This window comes from Ascaphus truei, chromosome 3, assembly GCF_040206685.1.
Source record: "Ascaphus truei isolate aAscTru1 chromosome 3, aAscTru1.hap1, whole genome shotgun sequence".
NCBI classification, from domain to species: Eukaryota; Metazoa; Chordata; class Amphibia; order Anura; family Ascaphidae; genus Ascaphus; species Ascaphus truei.
Window position 1 is genome coordinate 72,245,233 of NC_134485.1, and position 16,929 is coordinate 72,262,161.

Consider the following 16,929-nt stretch of genomic DNA (forward strand, 5'->3'; position numbering starts at 1 on the left):
CAGATTGTAAGGAAACAGTGGAAGAGGTTTGCTTAAGGTTGTGGGTCAGGATCTTCTTGCATTGTACAAGGCATTCCCAGATATTAGGGCCAAATTGGGTTGCCATTCATTAATAATGTTCACAATAAGATTAAATCATTCTGGAAAATCTCATAAAATCCCCTAAATACGCTCCAGTGGCTCTTTCAAAATCCCATCATTCAGTACTTTGGGGAGGTTTGGAAGGAGAAGAAAATTGGTTTCTTTAGCTTTAATGCTCCTTTTAAAAGACGCAGAGTTTTTCATGCGTGATATGTCAAATGTTTAATATGGACTTGCTGGAAGTCAGGGGGTCTTTAACTAGTTATATTTATGGGGAATATTAAGCGTAGAATTAGTTCTGTCCAGCTGGAGAAAGTTAAAGAATAGACGCCTTGATTCGGGCTTGGTTGCAGCCCTGGAATGACAGGGGATTAGGAGTTTGTAAAACAAGGTTGAGGGCTTTCATTGGTCAATAATACATGTAATCCTTGGAGGTAATTTCACGCAATTTGCCTCTGCTCCATGAAAGGGTCAAATTGGAAAAAATGACTTAAAAAAAGAAGACTTCATTAACAGTAATAATAGGACTGTTACTGCAATTGGGACAAAGGAGAGAAAGGGGAAAAAATGAGATTGACAAAAAGATCTTTCCCAAAGTTTTTTTGTATTATTTAAAGTAAAATGCAGACTGTTCAGAGGAGCAGCATGTGTCCACAGGAGAAAAAAAGATATCTGGTGGGTGGTGTAAGTTGCAATCAATACCTTGAACTTAATTTAGATTCATAGGAGAACAAGATTACCTTCAATATATCACTTTGCGATTGGAAAACAATCGAAAGTACATTTGCTTCCTGTGATGATTGCTTTGGATGTTGGAAGGTTTCTGGGAAGAAATAAAGATTAAAAATAAATGTTTTCTGTTCTCTCAACCATCAGGACAATGATCACAAAGTTTCAGGTTAATAGCTATGCCTAGTAAGTGGAATCTATTGATTGGTTCATATTAATATGGTTTCGTATTTGAAAGCATTCATTGCATGTGAGGATTGGTGCTTCTTGTATGGGGATATGATATATTTTTTAATCTGTTTTACAAATCACAATAAATGTTTTACTGGGTCTTGCAGTATCACTCAATTTCACCCTATCCATTCAGTAATATAAGTTATTATGCTGGGCTCGACCTCTCCTAACCCAAAGTCTTCCATTGCCTTTGTCTAACGCCAGCTCAGAAGACCATCAGATCATCTTATCTCCGAGGCAGGTTTGCTCCTACATTATTTTGTGTTTATTTGCCTTTGCAGCTGATTTGATGACCACTGTGAAACATATTTACCAACATGTTCGGGACTGTATCAAGACAACGGTGGTTCTATTCTAAGGCAACAAAAAAAACTGAACCAGATGTATGAAAAATATGTTTTTAAAGCAAGAGGGTTTATGCTTTGACACATCTAGTAAAACTTTTTTTTTTCCCACAGACTGGCACCATTTTGACTTTAATAAATAAACTGAATAGTAGGTTGAAAAAAAAAAAAAAAACAATTGTGTAGGATATGCAAAGTTAGAACATTGATCCTACTTTTTATCCACCAGAACATTGGATTTATTCCGGATTTGCAGCTAATTCATATCACGAACTGTCCACTAAGAAAAAGTACCAAATAAGAAAAGCGAAAAAAGGCTCAGTGAAGCATAAATAAAGAAACATATACAACTGAAATAGAATGAAGAATTTTACATTCCTAAAAAAAAGCCAAGGATCTCTCCTTTTTATATTCAATGTAATGTCTTAAGATGATGTGGTGGGTGTTAAACAAAGAACCCAACAGGTTGTTCATTTCAGTGACTAGCTTTTGTAGAGAAGTGAGACATCGGTATTGGTAAAGTGTGTGATGTGTGGAAATAGACTGCAAATAAAATATAATTGAATAATGAAAAATGCAAAAATAGGACCATTTAAAAGAAATAAACTAACATCTCCGCTGCAGACTACACCCCCTGCTTTCATCCAAGCACATCACTGCTGCATTACGTTTTGGCCCACCTGTTATAATTACTATAGACGAACCAATTAAACGCTTTCACGTGGATTCTTCATTATACCTTCGTGTCTCATCTTTCGTGTGTAATTTCAGGTGTAAAGAATAATTTAGAAGGAACGATTAATGGAGTGAATGTATTTGTAAGAATGTGCAATCCTTCTGAGAATGGGAATTTCGGTTGTTTGCAGCACAGTTTTTATTGAGCTCACAATTCATCTGTACAAAGTTTGAGTTTCTGCGAATCTATTCAAAGTAGCCTTTCCTACTGTACTGTTCATAAAATGCCCTTTCTTTAGAAAGTCTGACGTTGTTTACCTTACTTAACATGTGGACATGTCATTGCACTAAAATTGATTGTCCATCATCTTTCAAGGAGAGTCTAAGTACCTATCTCCTAACAATGGTTTACTTATAAATCAAATTTTCTTAGCAATAATACGAGATATTCTAAGAATTTCTAATACACCTTTCTAATACACCTTTAGTGATCCAGTCGTTTAATTGCCGTGTTCTTTGGTAATCATTCCATGGACTTTTCATACTAACTGTATTCTATATTTACATTGTATATGAGGGGTACACTCGAGATTGAGAATGCGATGTTTCAATCTACTTTATTATAGCAGGACTAATGTAACTGATGTTAGAAACATTTTTTTGTGTGTGTAAATATCTACAATAATGATGCTAATAGATTAGATAGGAATTCCACCTACTGTATAGGGGAACATGAGTAAAGGCAATGTCCCCAAGGGACTATTTCACCAATTTAAATTAATCAAACTCAACACCCACTGACATCTCTCAGAAGATTATATCCATCTAGATAAACAATGTGTCTTCACCATTGCTTATATTGTACTGTTCACCTTTAATTATCCCATATAAAAAAAATCACATTACAAAAGTATGCATTTATTAAGCGTCTGTTTTGTTAAACATATAGATTTTTTATTCTGAGTGGGACACTTCTCCAATTCAGAGCCAGGAAAAGTGGTAACAAGAAACAACAATACACAAGTACGGTAGCATCTCCTTTAGGGGTCAGAAACCTCTACAGTTAATAAGTTAAAGGGTTTGTACATAAATATTTTTGCTAGGAACCTTATGGTATCTACAACACAGATATAATTCTACAGTTTGACAAACTTTTACAACACTACACTGAGTGCAATTCTTTTATAACATTTCAAATATACAAAGCTCTTTTCCTTTATTTTTATTTTTTATAACAATGTTATGTACAGAATCAATAATCACAGTTTAGTGACGCAAACAGTCCATATATCTGACAGTTCATTTCCCTTTGGTTTGGTATAAAATAAAAAAAAAATAACCTTGGTTGGTGTATGGTAAAGAAAATAACTAAAGAGAAAAAAAGATACTCAGATCTTTTAAGTGCACTCACTATCTTACTGATTAACCTAACTTTATTTCTGCCCTTAGCAGCAGCCATTTGCTGCATATCACTTACAGAATATTTTCCCCAGACTCATTTAGCAGAAAACGTTCAAGAATTTGATGGGGGTAGGCGAAGCATTACGGGGAATGTTATATGTAAAGACCCCATGCATAACCTAAAGAAGAATTTAATTATTTGCCATTTATTACAAAATAAAAAATAAACATTCTTTGCACGTACAGTATTATGATATCAATAATCAGTTTAAGGAATTGACATGTGATGATGTGCCAAGGTTTTACTGCTCAGGAGCTGCATAAATGTTGCACTTTTTTTATTACTATAATTCATTACATTTCTTGTGTGAGAGGGCGTAGTCATTCTTCAAAGTTCCTAACAGGACACACAAAGTCCAACAGTCACTGGTCCACTTTTGTTTTGCTTCCTTTCCATTTGGTCTTGATATATTTCTTGCTGAGGGGCCCTTTTTTTTCCTCTTTGCTTAGCACACCTCTTTCCCGGTGCTGTTTCCTGGGATTATATTGAGCTGTGTGAGCTGTGCTGCATGCTCCTTAGCTTTTAGCCTTAGTGCTGCTATACTAGAAGCCCGCCTATCTGCTGCAGCAGTTGCTGGGTCTGATAACCCACTGGACTGCACTGCACTTTCCACGGCAGGACTGGGTTGTCTTAGGAGGGCAGCAGCAGTGGAAGCGCTAGTAAGAGGAGCCATGGTGGAAAATAGTCTGCAAGTAAAGAAACATTATGATCAAGGGCACATAAAATAGTTTCTTAGTTTTTAGTAGAAGTTAACCAGTCACACTATTTGTTTCCCTCGCATATTTCTTCCACGTCATAATTACACACTTCAACTTCATTGAACCTTGGCAGAGTTAATTATGCTAGCACGAGACTTATTAAGACATGCATTGATATTTGTTTTGATGAAATAATTCGGTTAACATATTTTGGGACCTCGAGTGCTTTCAAAATATAAACCAAGTAGAAAGGCACTGAGAAAAATCTAGAATATGTTTAATTTATATGAGATATGTATCTAGTAGCACCCATATGGCTAGAAGTAGTTAATCTGATCACATTTACTAGTGGCTGTACCTCACTCTTATATAAACATTAGTTGTCAGTAGCTGATTGCATGATCATAGAAGATAATAGTGGTATCATATCCAAAATCTAATGCTCCTCTTGGGTGCATGTCTTGTGTTTGCAATAGTGTAGTTGAAATATGTATTCTTTTATATGTTGTCCATTTTGGCTGCTTTCATTTCTGCTGACATGTTCAACAGTGAGCACAGTGTTTAACTGTTTCTCAGCACTGATGCCCTTTTCTAGTGGGAAGTATAATTTATACTGGTTTTGTTACAGCTGAATGTCAAAAATTCACCAGCAACCTCACATCCCAGCCGAATGACACAATACTAATAATGCTTTCCTATAGTTGTTTTACTGCTCTCTCTAGAGAAGCCACCAAAATACAGGTGACCGTTTTAACAGACACATGGAGATTTATAGTCTCTCCATTAGCCATGGTTGGGATCAGCAGCTTCCTTGCTGTGATTTTTGAAGACTCTTGGCTCTGACACTGAGATGCCAGCATATAATACCACAAACTGAGCCGTGGCACTGACCATTATACTGTGCCTTAGACATTTTAAATGTCCTTATTTTTCACGTCAAACTTAATGCAACACACACACACTATATATATATATATATATATATATATATATATATATATATATATATATATATATATATATATATATATATATATATATATATACACACACACACACACACATATACACACTGTTATAATAGTCTTTACATGTGCTATTTTAAATTATATATCTGTCACAATTGGTGTATGCTAAAGTAGGATTTGTAACCTAGTTAAGGAATACATGGTAAGTTAAATTTAAATGGCTAAACATTGTTTCGAGTGTTTACACATGAACACTACAATACATGGACCTTGTAACCCTTCCAGATGTTGAGTTGACACGTCCCTTATAGTGACTAATTAGCTTGTAAGATTTCTGCATTACCGTTTCATCACAGCCACATAAACTATATAAAGAAATAGGTGGGACTTGAATTTGAGATTCATTTTTTAAGAAAAGGCAAGTATGTTATTGTGAGTTCAGTTTTTATGTTATACATATATGCAACTAAGTGTTTTCTACAAATCTGATGAAATTGCTGTTTATCGTTTTTGAACTTCCTGCAGACCATATTTCATCATGTACTAAAAACTCATTAGCAGTGAGATTATTTTATCTCAGACCCAAGCAGTAAATCACAGATCAGGGTCTGCCAGAAATATGCTCTATAACCATTGTTAATCTTTCATATTTTCAGTGGTTTTAGAGCCAAAAAGATGCTGCAAAAATGGAAAATACAAAAAAATACAATTTATTGACCAGTGAGAGCTGTATTGTTGGTGCTCCAAGGCAGTGAATGCATTTTTTCACCTGTATTAAAAGATTTTATTCTATATAATTTTACCAAGTTGGATCTCAATGTAATAAATCTACAATATTTGCTGTGTACATACAGTACACTCTTCGTGTATTCAATCATCTCCAATTCAATTAACTTTCTTAACATATTGTTTTATTTTTTTCTGTGTAAGAATAACATTTCAAATGTTACATATTTTGGCATCTTTTATTTACTTAAACCAAAACAGACAGATAATTATATGAACTGTCAGAAATATATTTTTTTCACCAGTAATCAGTTTAATTTGAGAAAGAACCAGCTAAAGCAGTTTCCATTTACAATTTTTTTTAACAAATCAATTATATTATTTCAGATGTATTTGATTTGATCTATAATCAAATAGGAGTACAATATGGATGATGCACTCCCATGTAATTAATCCCACATTAGGTGATATTCTGGTGTTATACAGTTAATACATTTCCATTAGCACGTCTTTTACATTCATTTTGTTTCAAGCCGCTAAATCACTTTTTATATTAGAAATTGTGTATTTTAAAAATTAAAAATGAGATTCTCAAAACGATGTCAGATACTTAAGTTACAGTATTATTGGAAAAAAAAGTTAATTTGTTGCAAACCCCTTGTCCATGCACTTTATTTATCATCTTCTTTCCTTGCATTGAGGATTACTGTACATAGTAATTAGTCGTATGTAGTCTCTCTCCCTCTCTCTCTCTTTCTCTCTCTCTCGCGCGCGCGCAAGGTGGATGTCAGAGACAATTAAACTTATCCAGTTCAATCACAACCAACACAAGTAAATATCGACTGTAAAATTCAGTGATATGTTCTGTCGGCAACTTTACACAACACAAGTAACCTCAGGTTCACAATCCTGATAAAGTGGGAGTGTCACTGAGAAATATATCTATTAGAATAACAGAAAGGTAGTGTAATGGATGTAGATTTCACAATATGTTGCCTTTAGCCAAAGGTGACATTGAGCTATGCTTTCTTTGTCTTCTGGGTTTTCTTATATTGTTTAATAAGTTACAAAAATAGAATTGTTACCTGCCAAATGCAGGGCTGATGAAGGCTGGATGCCGGAACACAGCTGCTCCCAAGAACGTGCTGAGTCCCAGAGGAGTGCCACTTGGTGATAAAGATGCTGAGCCTGGTGGAGGTAGACTTGGGAAGGCAGCAGCCGCTGCAGCAGCAGCCGCAGTCCAGGCTGAGTCCAAAGCATGGTGGTGGGGAGGAAATGGACTGGCATCAAGGTACGGACTGAGAGGGTGACCGGCTGACAGGGGGCCAGGGAAAGGCAGACCTGGGGCATGTGTCTGAGCTCCAGCCTTTTCTCTCTTTCTCCACTTTGCTCTACGATTTTGGAACCACACCTAGAACCCGAAAGAAACCAACATTAGCATCTCTATCAGATGTCCCGAGTCAACTTGCATGTTATACTAGGCTAGATCCTGCCTGCTTAGACATTGAGTTGCTGTAATTTAAACGACATAATTCTAGCAAGCAAAGATCTATTTACTTTGGTGGTCATACCTGTATATGACAATTTAGCATTGTGGATATACTCTGCTTATGCTATTATCCATTTTCTGCTGTATTCCACCATGGTATTAATAATCATAAGTAGATAGTAAATACAGCCCACATTTGTTGTACATTTATTTCTGTGTGTGTATGTATGTATGTATATATATGTGTGTGTGTGTGTGTGTGTGTGTATGTATATATATATATATATATATATATATATATATATATATATATATATATATATATATATATATATACAAAAACACATTTAAATGGCGCATACCATACCTATTCTAATACCCATACCCTAATCAAATAAAAACAAGTTCCAAGTTAGTTGTAACTTCTCAATATAATTTTTAATATAAGGACGGATTAGTTCTTTTAGCTTTTCCTTTCAAAAGAATCTAGACTTGCTTGATTAGCTAGTGCAGGAGTGTGCTGAATGTGATTGCACAAACATATGATTTTATATGATAGATTCTGAGGTCATACGCCTGTATCATAGAATGATATAATCAATGGATGGCCATCTCTCTGATGAGTTTCTGCAAAGTGCAAAAAACAAATGAATGATTCACAGCATTAATTTACACCGCTATTTGTACTATAAATGGCTGTATTGAATAGGTGCTGATTTTCAGTTGAGTTCTTGCAGATATTAATTTATATTGTAATGATGTGCATGAGATATTATAGGGAAATTGTACTGTGATCTGATAGTCAAGAAAGAGCAATTTAACTTGATATATTTTATCATAAGAAAATACCTACTTGATACTGCATGTTTTGCAACATATTCTTGTGATATTACAGAGGTCTATAAAATAGACTGCACTAAATTGGAATATTTGAGGAAACACAGCTATCTACGAAAATAACTGTGCAGGCTATGGGTTTCTATTACCTAAACCCATATCGTCAAAATCAAGAAGCTAACTTTCTTGTCAGCAAATAAATCCACATGAACTCGTGATTGCTAGATGGGGTAATGTGAATTTCAGTGTCACTGGCACGGGGCCTGAGACTTTATAAATGACTGAGAATGCCATTAGGTAAATAAGGACACCCATATATCACACATAAAAAGAAAAGTGCAATAATGATCCATCCAGTATCAATACCTAAGTGCTAAGTGCGCATTCGTCTTCACCTGCAATATATTGGTAGTCTGGTAACACAGGATGGTATTCACATTTTAGACCTGCTCATAAAATTCTCATTACCGCTATATAAATACGAGTTAGTGTTTCCTCTATTTCATATTAAGCCACCCTGGCTGGTGTCACCAACTGCAATTAGCGAATTATATTTTGTCTTCTTTATAATTGAAACTAAAAGGTGACATGCAACAATGACCCCTCCCCCTTTACACTCTGTCCATTCAACCTCAATAAGTATACAAAAGCATAGCTAGCCTTAATTTGTTGTTTGATATATAAATTATCTTTGGCATTATATAAATTATCTTTATAGTGCTACAAATAATAAATCACGTATTTAAAAATAATAATAATATTAATCCAAACAAAAAATCCCTTTAAAGCATTAGGTTGCCTTTTCCAATAAACTGCATGAAACATAAATTATAAATCAGATATTTATTATTTTCCAAATAAAATAGATTTGAATTTGCATCGTAAATAGTATAAATTGTGATTTTGTAAATATATGATAAATCTCTAAAACATCTACCCAGGAAAATTATTAAAATAAAAATAAAAAACAACAAAGATGTTTGAATAAAGCAAATATTGTTTTTCTTTTAACTATCAGGATCGTAAGATGTCATATATATCAATACTTCATCACTTATTATGTAATCCTAGAAAGTATGTATCAGTTCCAGCAGAACTACAATTTCCAGCAAAAAAAGTATCTTATATATTTTACGTTTATATTTCGAATTCGCCTTAACATTGGCTACAAAGCCAAACTATGTCCAGAGGTTTAAAAACAGGGAACAATAAATCGTGGGGTTTCATTTAATTACAACACAATGCGGCTACATCTAATTTATAACTTTACAAAACAGGATACAGTGTAAAATTTTGGAAGGTGTCTTTAAAACACATATGGTATATCTATCTATCTATCTATCTATCTATCTATCTATCTATCTATCTATCTATCTATCTATATATATATATATACACACTTTTTTTTAAAGAAAAGACCAGAATGATCTAATTATCTGCACCAGACAACATGAATGCAAAATAGAAGGTGTTTATTGACAAATGTTTAAGTAGCAATACATTATATTTTTTCCCTGTACACTTTGCTTCTTTTAGAAATGAGCCCTGACCCACAAAGCATATAAGATATGCCAGAAATCTTTAAAATGTAGGTCAATTATTTCTTAAATAATTAATCCTTCCTATTCTGGTGCTAATAGGCTGATATGTCCATTGCAATATTTCATATCCACTTAATTACATGAGCTACATTGAACGTGAGGTTTTTTTTTAATCCTCTTTATCTTGTCTCCTTAAAAGTTATTTAACTTTCCCACGAATTTCCCCCTGGAGCTGGAAATACTGATTTGCTGTCACATCCCTGTTTGACAATGGAGAAATGTGTCAACAACAAGGAGGGGAGACATCTCAGCACTAGCCCTCTAATGCAAGAAGCTGTTGTGTATTAAATGAGCCATATGGAATTTATTATGCTTTATCAGCGCTAGATTGTAACTGTAAAGTGATTTGCTCAGCTTCAAACCCAGAGACATCTGTTTTCTGTTGGCAATCAGGGCATCTCAATGTTTATCGTCTCTTTGGTTATGAGACGTGGGTTAGGAAATGCACTCTGGTATGGGGCTGCAAACACCTTTAATAGCATTGCACTCACTTACAAGGCCAGCTATTAGATCAATGCCGTGTTATTGCTATAAAAAAAATGGGAAATCAAATAGCATTAGCCAGTTCCTCCTGCAAGTTTGATGGGGGAAATCAAACAGCATTTTGCCATGAAATATCCCTGTTTGTTCAAGCACTAAGTGTGCTTTTATGAAGCCCCATTGGAGACTTAATCGCGTCCAAATACCTGATTTGAGCTGAGCAGATTTGTCTAACAACCAAATGTTGTTCCCGTTTGTTTCAATTAAAAGGAATTGCACCAACTCACTTATTTTTGGCATCCATGCGTAACCGAGTTGTGTGTATTTTTAATGCTCATCTATATCCTGGCACTGTTGATCCCACCTGCCCTCCTCCCACTTACCAATATATCAACCCATCAGGTTTGGAGCTATGGACACTGTTTTCAACTTTGGATTCCTCCCCAGTGGCCTTCAGAGTTGCTCCTTAATTTATCAAAGGTGGAATGTAATAATTGCATGTTATTTGATTAATTAATTCCTGGACTCATGGGAGATTGATTTGTTTTCAGTTTAACATTTAGTTAGTGATTGCAGACGGCAATGACATCGGGGGCTCTATTAATAGGCTGTAAAATGACACATATTTATTGGAGCAGCTGGGAGATCAAATAGACAGAGTCCCTTCTATTACACCCTCCAAACACCAGTACTCACCTGTACTCTGGCTTCAGTTAGATCCAGTCGCATTGCAAGTTCCTCTCTTGAAAGAGAAAACATAACACAGGCTATCAAATAATACTCTTAGTTCAAATAATACTAACACAGACACAGAGCCTATGGTGATGCTTCTTTAAATTCTCAGCCTTCAACAATCTCTATGGCAGGAAAATCACAACCCTGGGATTTGAGATTATGTTCCAGTTTTCATGTTTGTATAATTAGTAGGGGGAAAAAAATCTCCCCGCATGCACCACTGTCCTAAATATAGAATCCAAGAAGTCACACTGTCACTGACTTGTATAAACAGGAGGCAAGACAAATAACTAATGACATGGCAATAACATTAATATATTTATAACCACATTAAATGAGCTCCTTTTCATCTTAATCATGCGGATTTATAAAAATACGACTGAATAACTGTGGAATATATATACAATCAACGCATAGGCAATAACTTAACTGTTTTCTGCACTTATTTGAGTGACAATTGAAAAAAAATAGAATATAATGTTTAGTGACATGTTTGTATTTACTGGTGCATAGGGTATACTACATTATAAATCTAATATCCGATACTTCAGGTTAAGTATTATGACATCTGAAACTGTGTGCCTGTAATGTATTTGTCATTTTACTTGGTGAATATTTGTAACTGATAGAAAAAGGCAATTTACTACTTTAATATTACTAGTTTATCTTAAAATACATACTTTTTTTTATAAATTAATTTTATATTGTGGTCATTTTTATTTTTCTAATTGACGAAATATATGGAATTAAATACAATTGATGCATTTTCTGATGAAAATGTTAACGTGTTTGGGTAATATTGCATCAAACTAGTACAAAATAAATAAATCCTGTTTTTTTCACTACCACCTATAATAAGTAATTACCTACAGTAATATCACTTAAGCTGTATGTATTGTAATTCATATTTTCTTAGTTAATCCACTTTATATATTGATGTTTCTAGAAAATTAGCACACCTCATAAACAATCTATAAACCCTAAAATAAATATTGTTAATATGATCATACTAATTAAGGATATAAAATTAACTTTACAACTCTTATTAATGTAAATTATACAAATTAGTCAAGTTTTAATATATATATATATATATATATATATATATATATATGTATATGTGCGTGTGTGTGTGTGCAAATTCGGAACTAGTTAATTATTGCGCTGCTATAAGCTATCTAATTCGTGAACATCTGACTACTTTTCACATACTGTATAAATATGAGTTATCATTTTATCATCACAATATTTGGATAAAGGGCACACATTTTATCACGACGCCTAGTATAAAAGACTTGGTAACATCCTGTAGATAGGCATGTCAGAGTTATGTTACAAATAGATGTATTATCCTACAGTAACTCCTTAACCGTGTTCTTTATACCTGACAATTATTACTCAATTAAAAAAAGAAATGAATGTCCTTCCTGTGACCTAGCGCATACATTAAAGTCACCATTATGTAGGGGTTTAATAAATATATACCTATATTGTTTCTCTCTCCGAAATCAGTTTCCTATAGACTAATACTCGATGTTTATATTTCAAAATGGATCTAGACAAATAAACCCTAAATAAGTAAGTAGATACGTTTCGATCTGAGCATTCCCCTGTTGGGAAGGGCTCAGATAAAACGTAACTGATACTCAACAACATTGGTGGTGACATGAAAGGGGATCATGGCAGTGTATAAAAATAAAACACAGGTTTAGTATTAACTTGGACAGCAATACTTATCCTCTGCCGGCTATAGGAATATTTAAACATATATATATATATTTTTTTTTACTAGCATTAATTGTGCTTGGTCCCTGTGCTTTTAAAATATTTTAATTGAAAACTCTTCACAGTTTTCTTTAACAATGTGAGGAACAGAAATTTGCCACTGGACATAACACTTTAAGGGAAAAAGAAGTGAACAGAAATACAGAAGAATGAATTACTTCCTACAGTGAAGCGAGCTAGTAGCTCTAATGCCAGAATTAGTGGAGTGTGATACTTTTTACTAGACCAACATATTTATTTTGCATAAGATTTTAAGGCTGCAGAGGTCTCTCCATGAAATATGATCTGCCGTAGTACAAGCTTATGCACCAGAAAACCTTGTACGATTGATATGTTGGCCCATTAAAATATACCACGACCTACAAAGTATCTTATTTCCTACAGCAAAGGCTTTCTATGATCTAATTGGTAGAGAATCGCATTTCCATTTACTATGTGTGAAGAACAAAGTGGTTTCTAACAATATCCATGAGGAGATTGGCCAATACCAACCAGTACCAGTGCAATCAACACACTAGAGCTTGACCCACACCCCTCACCCTCGTGCCTCCCCATTCCCACCTGGTGAAGACGTCGGGGTAATGGGTTTTCTGGAAGGCCCTCTCCAGCTCCTCCAGTTGGTAGCTGGTGAAGGTAGTTCTGTATCTCCTCTGCTTCCTCTTCAACATGCCCTCCTCTGAATCGCTGCCAGCTGAGAGGCACACACTGTCCTCACCGTCTTTGACATCACCATCTGAGGTGTGGAGGAGAATGTCCTCTTTAGGGGACAGTTCCCCATCAGCCCCACACCCTGGATGTTGTTGTTGTTGTTGCTGAAATTGTTGGTGCTGATGCTGATCTTTCAGCAGTCCCCTGATAGAGTTGCTGGCTTTGTTGATGTTGTGCTGCTTCTCGGCTTCATCTTCCTCCTCGTCCTCCTCTTCTTCATCCTCATCCTCCTCTTCCTCACCCCCTGGGCTTTGGGAAAGTGACCCCAGTCTTTCCTGCAGAGAGGTACACGCGGTGATGGAGCCGGTTTGGAGTTGCTGCTGCTGGAGACCTTCAGGGCTCTGGTCTTCTCGCAGCAGGGGGGCGCTGTTTTCTCGGTATGACTTACTGCGGCTGATGCTGACCTGCGGGGCCTGGTTGATCTTCAGGTTTAGGTTATCCCAACTGTTCTCCCCTGCACCACCCAGCAACAGGAGGCGATCAGCCTTATCTGACCTGGGGACTCCAGATCTGGGTTCAGTCAGTGACTGTACGTGCAGTCGACCACTAGCACCCGCAGGACCATACAACCTCCTTAATTTGGGAGGGAGGTGTAGCTCGGCCTCAAAAGTAGCATTGCTCTTTGGAGACCCTGAGTGGGAAGGGAAGGGAGGAGAGTGAAATAAAGAGAGAGAGAAACAATTATACATATATTCAGAACTCACGCATTATATTTTCACTTTCCCCAGTATTGGGACACACATATTAAGAATGTATGGAGATTTGATGTGCAAATAAATATAGCAAGATAGAATAATTTCCCTACATAGCCACAATTCCTAAATCTGAACAAATTTTGGGAGTGGGTAAAAATAAGTTTCTTACCGTTGATTTGGCTCACATAAATAAATAGCTACAGCAATATGAAATATACAACTCACATAGTTTATCAATAATGAGCCAATATATTGTGGAAATTAATTTCAGATGCATATTTGCGCAGTTCATGAAATAGTATAGTTAACAGAACATGTTTCATAAGGAACCTTCTGGTAATTGGATGCCTTTGGAAACGTTCTAATTGCCATCAACAAGGAATGTCAACACATGTACAAGTAGATTTAACCTCCAACCCACCATATGTTTATTAAACCCACATCTGAGAGGATATTTTTACATCCACATGGACATATTGTTGGAATTGTAAAAATGCATTTTATACGAATAGTATGTTACTCTAATAATGGTGCAGTATGATATGACATAGAGATGATGTAAGTATAGTAGCGATTGCAAGTACAGAGTTGGCTGTGATAGATATAAACCAAATTCACAAATGTTTTGAACCCTTGTGGATTGGAATTCTAGTCTAGTTAGGAGCACAGACTGATTTCTCAATTGAGTAAATGTGTGTATTTATTTAAGCCTTGGAGAACAAATCCAGTATAAAATGCAAATATACAAGATGATGACTAAATAGGCTATCGCATATAATTAATCAGAATTCTATCTATCTATCTATCTATCTATCTATCTATCTATCTATCTATCTATCTATCTATCTATCTATCTATCTATCTATCTATCTATGTCACTAGTATTTGATTATACATTGCATATACATTTATCAATTATTATTTCACATTGAGATTTGATAAGTATGTGTGTGTGTGTATATAGCATTCCATTGAAATACTGCAATGTTATAATATGTGCTGATCAGATGTAACTAACTAAAAATGCTATTCAATTACAAAATGTAGATGTCGATTCAAAGGCCAATATTAAATAATACACGTCTAAAAGAAATCTGAAATATCACACGCACTCATTTATCTCAGTGTATTTCCATAATTACAATTTGGTTTATTAGCGTTTTAATAAACTAGAAAAAATACCATAACATTATTGGATTTTCGTTATTTGATATATATCAATTTGGGAACTAATGTTTTTGTGATTTTTCTTTCCTTAACTAGGGTTAATTAGGCAGTACAAAGTACATATCAAAGCAAACATATTTTTAAGACTGGGCATACTACAAGAACATCAGACAACTGCTACTTTCACGATATTCCAAATATTTTACTTTATTACCAACTTCGGTTTTACATTTAAGTTTACAGAAGTTGGAAGAACAACTGTTTTCTTGGCTTACCGTTTTCCACTTTTATTTTACTTGGATATTTTCTAAAGCCCTAACTTGTTCCTAGAAGATAGTCACTATAATGCTATACCACGCACAGAAGCATGGGAATCTGCTTTTATGTGTCATTAGAAGCATTATAAAGATTAGCCAAAGGGCTCATGAAGATAGCAGGCCTATATATTTCAGGAACATAATACACTTTATTGCGGTGTTCATTAGTGATCATCTTACCTTCCAAAGTTTTATCCTGCTCGGTCCTGTTAGCCAGAGAGGGCAAACTTTGAGTCCCCAGCAATCTCATTTTGCAGGGACTCCTCCTGCCCAGGATGCTGTCTATGCAGTAGGAAGAGAGCAGAGTAGGAGATTTACTTTTACATTCCGGCCTCTCAGAAGTCTCTTCTTGATACTGATTGCTCATGGTTTGTTTGGCTTGGGGGCTGCCTGCAGTTTTCCTCTTCTCCCTTTAACTGTCAGTAGATTCAGTGCTGAGTTCCTCAGCTGGCTTTCGGTGAATGCGAGAGTGGTTGAGCCTTTGGGGTTTTCGGGATCCACAACATCAGTCCCAATCTCCCCTCTTCTTGCTCAGGGCACCAGTAACAAGTGTAGTGAGATTGAGCTGCAATAGTTTAGCTCCTGAGTCCTTCTCCTCCACGTGTTGCAAGGAGCTACTGGATTGGCTCGGTTGGACTCTGCTGCTCTTCTCTTCATACACAGATCAGCCAATGGCTGTCAGTAAATTCTGAACTGGATTCACTCATTTGCATGGATTCATCAGCAACATGTTTTATCATTGTGTGTTGCCAAGCTGGTTTCTTCTCGGATATTAACGTGACTTCGTTGACACCTCTCCCTAAGGTCTGGATATTGAGATGGAGTTTGGATCTAATAATTCCAAGAAATAAAAACGTTGTGTTGAAATAAGGACACGTTGCAATAAATAAGGACAATAACGTGGAAGACAAGTATATTTCAGTTTAATTCAATGTGAGAATAAATGTATTGTTAAAAAAGCAATCCACAAAAATGATACAAAGAGTAAAACAGGAACAACTTAACCTATTATTTTAAATGTAATATTTGTATTTTATATTTACTTTGGATGACTTAATTTATTTAGCATTTTATTTTTAACCCTAATGTTTAAATAGAATCCCTGCTAATGAGTTAATTCTTTGTGTTACCTACTACTTAATATCACAATAAACCGAGTGAACCAGCTTTATCGCCTCGAAGTGGTTTATACAATGTT

The 16,929-nt window shown here is 35.3% G+C and overlaps 1 protein-coding gene across 1 annotated transcript; it reads right to left on the bottom strand.

Moving 5' to 3' along the window:
- Positions 1 to 2,976: 2,976 nt before the first annotated feature.
- ARX (aristaless related homeobox) lies at positions 2,977 to 16,345 on the bottom strand. Its single transcript, XM_075594264.1, has 5 exons — positions 15,912 to 16,345; positions 13,406 to 14,183; positions 11,021 to 11,066; positions 7,003 to 7,328; positions 2,977 to 4,211 (listed from the first exon to the last, which is right to left on the bottom strand). The coding sequence occupies exons 1-5, from the start codon at positions 16,096 to 16,098 to the stop codon at positions 3,971 to 3,973; spliced, it is 1,578 nt and encodes a 525-aa protein (XP_075450379.1). The 5' UTR covers positions 16,099 to 16,345; the 3' UTR covers positions 2,977 to 3,970.
- Positions 16,346 to 16,929: the final 584 nt, after the last annotated feature.